Source organism: Pelodiscus sinensis, chromosome 24, assembly GCF_052426305.1.
Source record: "Pelodiscus sinensis isolate ZL-2025 chromosome 24, ASM5242630v1, whole genome shotgun sequence".
NCBI classification, from domain to species: Eukaryota; Metazoa; Chordata; order Testudines; family Trionychidae; genus Pelodiscus; species Pelodiscus sinensis.
In genome coordinates, this window is record NC_143075.1 from 15,505,573 (window position 1) to 15,518,327 (window position 12,755).

The 12,755-nt window shown below is 53.7% G+C and overlaps 1 protein-coding gene across 1 annotated transcript in view; it reads left to right on the forward strand.

Moving 5' to 3' along the window:
• Positions 1-8,485, forward strand: part of VWA5B1 (von Willebrand factor A domain containing 5B1) — a 76,955-nt gene extending 68,470 nt beyond the window's left edge. The window contains exon 24 of the mRNA XM_089773081.1: positions 258-8,485. Within this exon, the coding sequence (XP_089629207.1) occupies positions 258-1,016 (759 nt within the window). The 3' untranslated portion in view covers positions 1,017-8,485. The remainder of the gene's footprint in view (positions 1-257) is intronic.
• The last annotated feature ends 4,270 nt before the right edge of the window (positions 8,486-12,755 follow it).

The following is a 12,755-nucleotide window of genomic DNA, read 5'->3' on the forward strand; positions in this document are numbered from 1 at the left end:
GTCCAATGGGGCCCAGCTGGGGCCACCCCTCTCTCCGGCAACCCTTTGGGCCCAGAACTGTGGAGGGGAAACTCCCCGATTTGGAGGGCACTAGGGCCCAGGGGGAGCCCCTCCTGTCAACCTGCAGCCCTGGGTGCATATGGAGTGGATTCTTGGAGGGAAGGTTGCTCCAAAGCCCTGGTTGGGCACACGGACTGGGCTCTTCCCCTGGGCCTTACATCAGCACCTCCCTAAGGAAGAGTTATGCCTCTCCACAGGTGTCCCTGCAGTTGGCCTGTGGTGCCTTCCTGCTGAACCCAGCCTTCTGCCACGCGATCAGCATTCCCATGGAGAAGCTGAAGTGGACGTCTCCGTTCACCTGCCACCGGGTGGCTCGTAGCCCCTCCACCAGCTCCTACAATGCTAAGAAGCCAGGCCCGCTTCCGGAACCCAAGAGCCCTGGATGCAGCCAGCAGCTGCTGGCGCCTCACGATGAGAGCTCCTCAGACAGAGACTCCACGGGTGGTGCAGCGCTCAGTGGCTACGGCCAGGAGCCAGGAGAGGCGGGCCGGCCTCGCCACTTCTCTGGCAGCGCAGTGGAAAGCCTGTCAAAGGCCCTGAAAGCCGAGAACGAACTCTCCCCCCCTGCCATCACCATCCGCCGCTTCTCCTCCCCCGAGAGCACCCAGTCCCCTCGGGAGCTGCAGAACGATAGCGGCAGAGGCTCCAAATCGGACAGCTCTGAGCTGCAGTCCCTGCTCTTTGATATTGAGCTACATCAGTGGGCTGAGCCCGAGGGGATGCTCTGGGCCACCGCGGTAGCCCTGGCCTGGCTGGAGCACAGCTCAGCCTCCTACTTCATCGAGTGGGAGCTGGTGGCTGCCAAGGCCAGCATGTGGCTGAGCGAGCAGGAGTTCCCAGAGGGCCGGAGCCTGGGGGCTGTCAAGGCCGCAGCCCGGCAGCTGTTTGTTTTGCTCAGGCACTGGGATGAGAACCTGGAGTTCAACTTGTTGTGCTACAACCCCAACAATGTGTAGGAAGAGGTGGTGGGGAAGAGGGGGCTCAGGCAGTCATCTGAGAGCACCTCTGGGGCACAGGGACTGGTCCTTACAGAAACCCCGTCTAATGGCTGAGTTCCCCCATGACAGCGCCATGCGCCTATATTAGAACGCGTCTTTCTGTGGGTCAGAAAATGACCAAAGTCATTCAAACCCCAGCACTAAATCCTAATTACTAGAAGACTTACCCACCATTGCCCGGCTCCTTCAGGGCAGGGGGGCTGGTGGTGTGGGGGGGAGCGCAGGAGTCAGGACAGGGCCTTGGGCATGTGGGTGGACAGGGCAGGAGGCTGTGGGGGTGAGAGAATGAGGGTTGGGGGTGAGGGGTCCCATAGGATGGGGCCTTATCTCTCCCCCCCCCCCCCCGGCCAGCATGAGCCTTCTGTCTTCCCCACAGCCCTCCCAGTTGCCAAGGGCCTTCTGTCTCTCTCCAAACTCCCGGCCTCCACGGACCTTCTGTTTCCCCCTCCCCTCAGCTGCCAGGGGCCTTTTCTCTCCCCTGGCCCCTCCAGCGCTGTAGCCAAGGGCAGGGTTTGAGGCAGGGAGCTACTCACTAGTGCGCTGGCAGGCAAGATGGCAGAGCCCCCACGCCACCAGCTGCTCTCTTGGTAGTGCGGCTGACCCCACGGGCTACACTGCAGTATAGCTCTCCCTTGCGGGCTCTCTGCCCCCAGGGGCCTCTCTCAGTATCACGTCCCTCTGAACAGCCTTTTCCTTTCCATGTTATGGAAAACAGTCCCATTCCTGGCTTTTCCCGTTTTCTTGGCACAACCAACCCCTGACCTTGCTTTAAGTTAGGAGACGAGGAAGCCACCTCCCAAAAGTGGTGGTCCTAGTTCTTACCATTCAGGTGGAGTTCTTGAAATGACAGACAGACAGACAGATACACATCTCTAAAATATCTAGACAGATTATTGCAGTTGTTGTATAAGCAGGATATGAGTCACCTGTGGCATTCACTACTGCAGGATGTTATTAAGGCCAATATCCAAACACAAGGATTATGCAATGCTTTGACTAGGACCAGCATCTCCAGTTACACTAGGTACTGGGCATCTTCAGTTGGGTTCATCTGATTCCCAGTCCCAGAAAGAGAATCCCAGATCATCACTCAACCATCCTCCCCCTTCACGCTGGCCAGCCATTCCCTTTTCACCCAGTCGTCATCAATCCTGTGTTCTTCTCTGCACACAGAGCATTCCCAGCCCTGATTCATCATTCCCCAGTCTGCATCGAGAGTGTGTTATCCCGCCGATGAACATGTGCCTCTTGTCTGAGGATTTCTGTTTGAGCAGCCGTGCTGCCTCGTAGGTCAGGGTTATTGGAAATCCAGACTGTGATCATCTAGCCAAGCAGCTTTGGATATCCTGGCCTGAGTTCCAGGACAGTTTTACAGGCTGATTCACAGCTGAGAACGTTCCCTAGAATCTTTTGCACACAGAAGGGGATGGGCTGGGGCCAAGGAGGAATGCAGGAAGTGGATTAAAGTGAATCCATTTCCCAGACACTTTCAGGCCCAATGTAGCACAGCTAGTAGAATGCCCCCTGGATTAGAACAGTTAAAGCTTTTTGTTCCCAGCAGTGCCTTGAGTACATTTCCCCTACCAGGGCAGGAGCTATGAGACTATTACATTTGATCTGAGCTAAAAGGTCTGGCTAATGGGTCTGCATTGTATCTATGTGTTCAAGCCCATGCCACTTTGCCCATGGCTTTCAAGTATGTGTTCTTTGGCCAGGTCTACACTAAGGGAGAAAGTTGACTGAAGATATATAACTCCAGCTACATAAACAATGGAGCTGGAGTCTATGGTCCTTATGCCGAATTTCTGTGGCATTCCCACAGTGGGAGGTCTACAGAGAAACTCTCCCATTGACTTCCCTTACTCCTCACGACCCGTGGAATATTGGGGTTGATGAGGGTGCCGACAGCAGACGACTGAGCAGGTCCTTACTAGACCCGCTAAATCGAACCCCGAAAGATCGATCTCCAGAGAATCGATCCCCGGGTAAGTTTAGACAAGGATTTTGTGACCCTAATGTAAAACAGTCTGCTGCCCCATTGAAAGCGTCTGTTCACCATGCTCAGGTAGGTCCAGGGTTTGGTGGCGCTCTTTTGCCATCGGACTGGCCGCCTTTTCACTCCTTCCCATGCAGACTGGTGAGTGCCACTTTCTTGCGCCTACTGCAGTTTTGTGGCAGAATCCTACATCCCTTTGCAGAACTCATAATACCCCACTTGAGTGTTTGGGCAAAGCTCAGCGCTGTCCGGCATTCCCCCTGACTATGTCATTTGAACAGCTTGGAGTCTGTCATCCTTCCTCTAGCCTTGCTGCTGAATTTGTTTCCATCCTCGCAGTGCTGTGTTTTGACTTGACTGCCATACCCCAGCACTGCAGATGACAGACAGCATTTGTGGATACCTACCTCCGTTCTTCTTAATACAAAGTGACAGCTGAGAGCAAATTGTATTGACAGACCCTTTTTGAGTGCAATTACTCATCAGGAACCATTCTGAATCAGTTATTCATAGTGGAAGGCAACTTTAATCCAGAGATTCCTCTACTTTGCCGCATTACCAGAACCACTCCCAGTATCTGTTGCGAATGCCAATAACCCACTTTGGTTGACAGTCGTCAAAAGCATATTAATTAAATGAAATCCATTACAACCTCCTTAATTCAGAATAGATTGAAAATTAAGACCAGATTCTGCCTGTGGGTCCAGCAATTGAACTCGCTGAGGTCAATGTGCATTTGGGCCCACAGCTCTAAGAGCGGAGTATGACCCACGACAAACCATTCAGCACAATTTGATTGTCCTAATAAGTGGGCACGCAGTGGTGGCTGTCTCATTGGTAGGGACAGATGGGGTAATTTCTACACAGGGAAGTGGGTGATGCTCTAACATCAGGGTGTTTCCTGCATCCAAATTTTAGCCTGAAGTTCAGGAAAACAGCCCTATTCAGGACAATGCGTAAGCATGTGCTTAGGTCCCACTGAGAAACACAGAATATCAGCACTTGCATCTCTGTATCTGGCCACAAAGAGTTGGAGGTCTTGGAAGATATGTCATTGGGTGAAAACAGCTAACGATTTGAGGCTGGCGGGGGAGGGATTAAGTGGTTGAAATTTCCCACCTAAACGTTTTCCCTTTGAAAAGCTGATTGAGTTAAAGTTGATGTTTTGGTTCTTCTTTCCCCTCCCCCCACTCTCACATTTTCATAGAATCACAGAATGTTAGAACTGGAAGGGACCTTGAGAGGTCACCAAGTCCAGTCCCCTGTCCCCGCGGCAGTACCAAGCACCATCTGGTCCATTCCAGCCAGGTATTCATCTTAAAAATATTGAATGATGGAGATTTCACAACCTCCCTCGGCAATTTTTTTCCAGTGCTTAACCACCCTGACAAAGTTTTTCCTAATGTCCAACCTAAACTTTCCTTGCTGCAATTTAGGCCCATTTTCACCCCTCCCCATTTTTTCCCTTTGGAAGGAGACAGGAGAGGTACAAAGAATGTGAAAACATGAGGCAGAACCAACTTTTCACAATTTGTGTTTGTTTTGCAGCTGGACATATGGAGAAAGCAGAAGTGTGAGGCTTCCCCTCCCGCCCTTTGGAATCCAAATTTGGAAGTTTCCCATGGGAAACTGCCATTTTTCAACCCAGAAATACTCAGTGGGCATTTCTTACAAGGAAGCTTGTTGGTTTCTGGTTCAGCTTGGAGGGTCAGAGCTGCTTTTGTCACTAGAGCAGTTACAAGACATCCCTCACCTTTCTTGTTGTAAAATCCAGGACAAAGGTGTTTAGTCCACTCAGGCGGAAGCAGGGCCAGCCCACAACATTTTGGCACATGAGGCGGGGAGCTCAAATGATGCCCCCATGCTCCCTTTGCTCCTGCCTGCCTGTTATGTCTCGTGTCCTCCTTCCTCCAGCACAGCACTCCCCCATCTCTGTGCATCTAGAGCAGAGAGAATACACATGCATCAGCAGCAGACACAATCTTCTACACTCTGGGTCCTAGTGGCACCCCTCTTCCCCAACAGTCTGGCACCTGAGGCGGCCGCCTCAGTTTGCCTCATGGTAAGGCCAGCCCAGGGCGGCAGGAGTGTGTTCCACTACGAAATCTTTCCAGGGTCTTTCCTAGTTATGCTTCAAACTAGTCTCTGAACCCACTGGAGTCCCTTGTGGGGCACCAGGCCAGGAATTGCAGCAGACGCCCCGTGTCATAGGAGAGGAGCCCTTCCAGGCAGGTCAGCTGCTCCGCTTGTCTCAAGAACCCCATCACGGAAGACAGGGGACTGAAGCTTAGCTGTTTATGCAGCTGTTAGCCTGTTCCTCGGCCAGCTGGCTCCGTGACATGGTATCAGTGTGCAAGGACCCAATTCCAGGCCATGTGATGCGAGTCTGAATGCCTCTTGGTAGGTGGCGTGACCTGACCGGTTTGTGATATGGTTTTGCACCATCTTATCCTCTCACCTCATGAACCTGTTCTCCTAGGCCAGCCCCATGGCCCAGCTTTTGTCAATCAATGCAAACCATCCCACAGTGTCTCCTTTGTGCCATGGTGGTGAGGGGAACCTGGCTCTCTTGGCAGATCTAGCCAAGCCAGTGGGTAAGTGAGGTCCAGACCAGTGGTCCAGCGCATGGGGCAGGGGCTGTGCACTTGTGAAATGCAAAGGCCTGAGGTGTGCACTTAGGAGATGCATGTCTCTGATTCACAGGCCCTGGGGTGGTGTCATGATAGCTCTGTCTACAATGCTGCACTCACTGAGAGCAGCTTATTTCTATGCACTCAAGGCTTCCAGGTTATGAGCTTTTCATGATAATTTAAAACAGCTTTGCAGTTAAGGATTTAGCAGGTATTTCCTACGGGAGTCACATTCTCATTGCACATTGCACACAGCCCAGGAGCTCCAGAGAGCATACAGACCTTGGAGGAGTAACCTCGCCAATCACCAGAAACCTCTTGCTGCAAAAATCCGTCTTGGGATACAGCATTCAGACTCTCCACAGAGCATGAGCCTCGCTGGGCACAGATAGTCACACAGATGCCGTACCCTGTTGCATAAGGACCAGTGCAGCGTGTGTGGACTGTTCAAACCAGACAGTGAAACATGCACCTTCTGGAGCATGTTATGCAACAGCACCAGTGTATGGTAACACAGGAACAGTTTTGATGAGTGTGGATGGCGGCTTGGCTTCGCCCCACAGCAGTTCTGGGAACGGGTGCATCATGCCTGCGACTTTTGGCCCCATGTCACTTTATGTTGGTAGGCGGGGGCTGCATAACAGCAGGCTCTCCCACCACTCGGCCCTGTTCTCGGAGATGCCGGCAACGCAGCAGTGTTCAATATGCATGTGGTCACTCCAGTGTCACTAACCCCCAGGGAAGGGGACCTTGAATCAGTGTGCAGATATCGTTTGGGGGGTAATTAGTGGGGCTTTTTATTTACCCACAAAACCTACCTCTCTCTTTTGCCTTTTTTCAACCCACCCCACACACCGGCAGGCATCCATCCTTCAGAGCTGTGACTCCAATATTAGCAAAGCCTTGACTCAGATTTACCATGGGGCTTGACTCAGCCCTCCCCTTCACTGATTGACCATTAACCAAGCTGGTTCCAATCAGGTCTTGGAAAAAAGATACTGAAGCAGTGGAGATTTGAGCCACTTTAAGGCTTAGTTCTGCCAACCTGCAAACATTGGACTGTTCCCCTTAAGGCAAAAGGCTCCCAATTCTGTTGTCTCATGTTCAGTTTTGGTATCAAACCTTCATACCAGCCAAGGTACCACTCAACAGTGTTAGCCTGGACAGGATGTACTAAGGCCCTAGCTGTTGATTGACCATGTTGGTAAAGAGAGAATTTTGCCTGTTTGTTCAGGTGAGTGTTTAAACCAGGGGTGGAGGAAGAGATTCTCCACATTCCCCTCATTCACCAGAGACTTGGGGGTCCAGGCTAGTAGATTTGGTGTGCTCCAGCCCTGAGAGGGAGGCTGGAGAAGCAGTGCTGGCTCCCCAGTGCTGGAGGGAACCCCGAGCCTCAGAGCAAAATCCAGGCAAGCTGAAGGTTGCATCCAGCCCCCAGGCCTTCGGCTCACCACCCCGGATTAAACCCTGCACCACTTAATGCCTTGCCAGCTGCCACCATGAAGTCCCCTAGGACAGCCTCAAGGTTTTGATGTTGATTCTAGCCTCATCTCACAATCACCAAGATAACTGCTCTCTGTGTGGCCGCTCATGAAGGAAAGTAGGAAAGGCGGAAAGGCGTGACTCTCAGCCTTAGTATCTGGGCAGCTCTCAGGTCAGAACCACAGAGCAGTGTACGTCATGTTCTCTCCTGGATGGGCTGTCTCTGGGTGACAGGGAGCTAGGGGGTTGACTCTTTCCCTGACCCTGGGCTTATGGCTGATTTGTACTTTCCATGTTGTGATTGTTTTATCCAGTGTCAACACCCATGACCATACTGAAATGCTTCACATTCAGGCAAGGCCAAGGGCACCAGAGCCTTTTACAGACACTCTCTCAGCCTCACAGTCCCCTGCAAGAGGGACATGGCTTAGGATTTCCATTGTACAGCTGGAGAAACAGAGGTTAAGTGACTTGGCCTAAGGTCACCTGAAAAGCCTGTGGCAGAGCCAGGAATAGAACTCTCAGCCTCTGACCTAAACATGAGCAAATGCTGCCTCCCGCGTTGTACAATGAGGTGGCAGTTCTCCAACCACGCTGTCAGCGTCTTATCTTGGACACGGTCCTTGTTGCCAGGGACGCATCAAACCCCCCCCCCCCCCCCCGTGCTCCAGTCCAGAGTTCTCTCTCGTGGTGTTGCTGCTGGTGAAGTGTCTGGTGTAATGTAGCTGTCCAATTAACCAGGTGGCTTTATGCAGTCTGCTGTGGTTTGAGTGACATGGCTGGCGATTGTCCCCTGGATCCTCAAGTGCCTATGGACGTGACCTCACGCTCTAGCATACCAAGTGACTACGGTGCCTGTGACATTGTCCCGCTCATTGAAGACCTGTTGCCTTGCTGATATGTAGCAACATCGCCTCCTTCGGTGGGCTTTGATTTTCATGTCGGGGCGGGGGAGGGGGGAGACGCAGTGTTTCTGCTTCCGGCCTGTGGTTCATGCTGCTGTTCCTTTGTCACTGGTGTAAACTCACTGGGGTCTGTCATTCTGCAGCGTGGGAAATGTCCCCAAGTGAGGCGGTGCCGGTCTGTTCACTGGTCGTTCGTGGTGGTGGCGTTCTCTGTTACAGAAGCATGGTTATCTCAGTAAATCAAGGTTTGCTTGAACAGCCCCGCGCCTTCCTGAGTGCTTTGTTTTGCTCTGCTTCTCCCTCGTTCAGTGGCAGGGAAGGGGAACCTAAGGCCCGGGGGCCAGACGCAACCCCCAGCCTGCTTGGATCCTGTCCCTGAGGCTCAGGACTTCCTGCAGCACTGGGGACCCCACGCTGGTGCTCCAGCCCCCCTACCATCCTGTGGGACTGGAGTGCACAAAATCTACTAGCCACTCCCTCCCCACCCTCCAGGCTCTGGTGTGCAAGGAGAATATGTGGAGTGTTTTTCTCCTTCTGAGTCAGGAGCCACACCAGTGAGGGCTGCTGAAAAGGGATGTGATCGCGGTGCAAGAATGGAGGGTCCCCCATGAGCTCCCTGGTTGCCGCCCACCAAAGCCCTCAAGCACAAGGCTTAAAGTTTGGCTTGAGCACAAGCTTTGGTGCTTGCCTAAGTGTGAACTGAGGCTCCGGTACTTTGCTTGGGAGTTATAAAGGGTCTGATCTGTAGCCTGCTGAAATCATGGAAAAACTCCTGTTGACTCCAGTGGGCTTTGGATCAGGCCTCAGCTGAATTCCTTTGCTTTACCAGAAAACGCAAGGTGGGGACTGCAGAGACTGAGTCCTTCCGGCACATGCTCAGACGCGTGGACACAAACAGCAGTTACACTTCGTTCGAAAGCAAAGCCACGGTGTGCACAGCCTTCCTCTTGTGGGCCAAGCGCGCTGCTCTGGAACCCTACCGGAGTCCATCTCACACTGCATAGTCGCACAGTGGTCAGGGGCCCAGACTCATCAGGCTTTTCACTTAGTCCTGGGATCACCGGCCGAAGCTTGCAGATAGCCACAGAGCCGCCTGTTCCCTCCGGCGAGGGCCCTTGAGGCTGCTGCTGCTCGCCCCTCTGTGCTTGGAGTCCAGCGGTTTGGGTTTGGATTGTTTCACATCTCATTTACACAGAGCTGCCGGCTCCTTTAGAAGCTCCAGCTCCACTCGGCCTCCCCGCACCAGGCGTAAATGGATCTTCCGCCTTGTGCAGCATCTCCTGCTGTTCCCTGCTAATGGCTGACCGTACCATTTCGGAGAACCCGCGAAGTGGGGGACAGTAGGTCGGGGATGGGAAGCTGTCGCTCCCGTCCGGTGCTCCTCGGTTGAATTCTAATGCCAAGAAGTAGGAACTTTCATCCCGAGCATTATCAACGGGGGCCAACATTTGCTGCTCCAAGGGCCTACAGTTAAGCTCCTAAATCCATGAACAATAAGAAGCCAATTTGCAGAGGTGCTGAGCACCCCCTGAAGAGTCCCTGGTCTAGTCTGCAAGCCCCAAAGGACCGGAGTTCTAACCACAGCAGGGCTCGCTCCCCTCCCCTCCTTCGGGGAATGGATTTAAGGCTTTAGCGATTCCCCCATTGCCAGCACCAGCACCGGAATACCCCAGCACAGTTGCCCCAGTTTTAGCTGTCAGCTTTTGAAGCATGCCAGAGCTCTGCCTTCATCCTACACCTTCCTTCGCAGCCTGGTAATTAGTATAGGTATTTATAAAGCATCCATCTCCATGGTGCCTGCTCATGTTTGCAATGTGCTTTGAAAGCTCCAGTCACTAGGTAGGAATGGAGAATTCTGACCCTTATTTTCCAGTGGCTTTCCCCAAGTAAACAGGGGGCTGGAGTCTCCTCTCTCTGGTGCACCAAGTTATCCTGAGGCAACACCCACTTTAGTGCTATCCCTGCCAACTTCACCAGTGCCACTGCGAGGAGACTGGGCTGCAACAGGTCAGTAGCGAGCTTGGCTGCCCCTCGGTCTGAGTGTTGCCACGTGGCCCTGGGATGTACAGATCCGCAGCACTTGCCTCTGAACCGCCTCTGAGTTTTGACACGCCCCGTCGCGACACAAAGGAGAGACGTGCTTGGGAACGCCCTGTCCTGCCGAGCGAACACGGCTTCCTTTATCACGGGCTGTGCCAGTCCCCTGCGGCGCAGCTCCTGCACCACTCCCCTCTTCCCAGACACTGCTCACGGGGGAGTTTCTGCTGGGAGACACCTTCTACAGCCTCTCTGAGAGGCCCCTGGCAGCACCACTGGGGAAGCGGGGCAGGACTGGAGTAGGGAGGGAGGGTCGCTTCTAAGGAACTACTTTGCTTTGTGCCCCTGTCTGAGAGTCACTGCTGATTTCCTCCCTCCTCATGAGGGGCTAAGAGTCAACAACAGCCCTTGCTACGGGCGCAGCAGGGGGGTAGCGGCCAGCCAGGGCTAACAGGCCCTAGTCTGACCGTAGCTACACTCCACACAGAGCGGGGAAGCAGCAGTGGGGAGGCTGTGAGAGAGAAGGAGCCCAGACCTGGCTCTCCATCCCCTGACAAGTCACCAGGGGGTGCTCTGCTGCTAGTCTACACCATAGCAGTCATCAGCCAGGACTAATAATATGTTGTTTGTTTCTAGGGTGACAAGAGTCACTGGGAACGAGTGGCATTTTTTTCCCTAGTGGCCCTCAAAACCCCACTGATATAATGAGTGTCTGCTCAGCAGGAGGGGCTCTCCTCTCCTCCCCCTCAAACCTCTCTTTGGGGTGCGGCAAACCCAGGGCTGGCTCGGTGCCTGAGGCAAACTAAACCTGCTGTTTTCTGAGCTGCCCGTTTCCTGATCAGGATTCAAACCCGGTTCTAAATCCCACTCCCACTGTAACCCCCTGAGTTCCCTTGACACCAGATTTCACCCCAAATTCTCACCTGTGCTCCTCCCGTGAGGCAGTTTCCCACAGGGCTCAGGCACCTTTTTGCCCCTCTGAAAACAGTCACACAGGTGAGGTGGCTCCTCCCGCCATTCCTGCCACGCCCAGGGCCATGAACCAAGCAGTAGGATGCAACGAGCAATGGCAACGCAAGCAATGGGGCTCAGCAACTGGTCCAAGCCCTGGCTCCGAGAGGCTGCAGAAATCAGCTTGGTAACGGGACACTGAAAGCAGGTCAGGCCAGATCCTCAGCAGAGACCCATGGACCAGCACAAATCTATGATCCAGCACGTCCGTTTCACACACCCACAAAGCTCAGCTTTGGCATGGGTCCCCTTTCGCCCCATCTAAACAGATGGCACCTGCTACAAACTTGCTGCCAGGAGCTTGGGGGCAGAGACAGGAGCATGAGGAGCCTCAGGGAAGGTGTCTGGGGTAGACAGGTTGCTGAGTGGGACAGAGAGGCTGAGAGCAGGAGCTATAAGAGCAGTTCATGGGCAGTTAGCTATTTTAGCACTCTGGGCTCCCCGCTGAGAATCTGTTCGCTGCCAAGAGGAATGTTAAAGGGAAGGCTGGAAAGTCCTGGGACTGATGAGCAGAGGGTGAAAGTCTATGGTGAGGCAGCAGGTAGGGTGTGAGACGAGCTGGGGGTGGAACTGGTTCAGGGGTAACATAACGCCCTGGGGATGGGCAGAGATGAGCAAAGCCTGTGGAAAGGCCAGCAGCCAAGTTCGAGCCAAGTAGGGCAGCATTTGCTGTCTGAGGGGAAGGTGCACACAGGCCAGCTGCAGTTAATTGGGTCAGGGTTAAGAATGCCACTTAGCAGCAGGTGTAAAAAAACCCCAATTCACGCTAGTAGGTTGACAAGAGGCAGCTGTGGATTTACAAAGCAGGGGTGTGTGTGTTGTGTGCACACACACATACCTCACTCATGCGGCTTTGCGTGGCTTGGCTCTAGCTGCTCCCGGTGACTTTCCCTTCTGGTGGTTGCTTTCTGGGTGGTTCGTGTAGACACCGCGGTGGGGAATAGAGGCAAGTCACAGATGCTTTGGGGCAGGCAGCATGGGACAACCAATCTGGATCACACCAGAGCTGGCTTGTTCCAAACCCTGAGCAGCCACCAAGCATCCAGCTGGCACCAAAGGATGAACTGGGAGCCTTTGCCACTGGAACAAGAACACTCCCTTCCTGGCAGGCTAAGAGCCAGTGGGGCTGGAGAAGCATCTGCCAGATGAATCCCCCCTATCCCTAGAGCTCCCTGCCCTGCCATTCTTGCCTTTGTCCAGGCACCTCTGACATGCAGCCGGCCCAGACCCCTCCTCCGTCAGGTGACCGGAGAGGCTTTTGTTGCAGCTGCTTTGTGCCACTCTCCCTTTACAATGAGCAGCAACCCGTGAACCAAGGGAGCAGCTGGGAGAGAGGCTGTGATGCTGACACTGAGTTGGGGGGAGGAGCTCAGACACACACCTGTGGGGAAGGGTGTCTCCTAGCAGATCCCCCCCAGAATAACCACGTGGGGGCACTGTTCTATCTGTGCATCAGGGCACCTGTATCTCTGCAGGCTGAGATGGTGGGAGTGGGTTTTGATGTGGGGCAGAGGTCCTGGGCAGCTCAGGACTGGTGGAGGGAGGCCACATTCTGGGCAAGGTGGAAGTTCTGCTTTTGCCAAGGGGAGGTGTGTCTAGACTGGCAAGATTTTGTGCAAAAGCGGCTGCCTGTCTT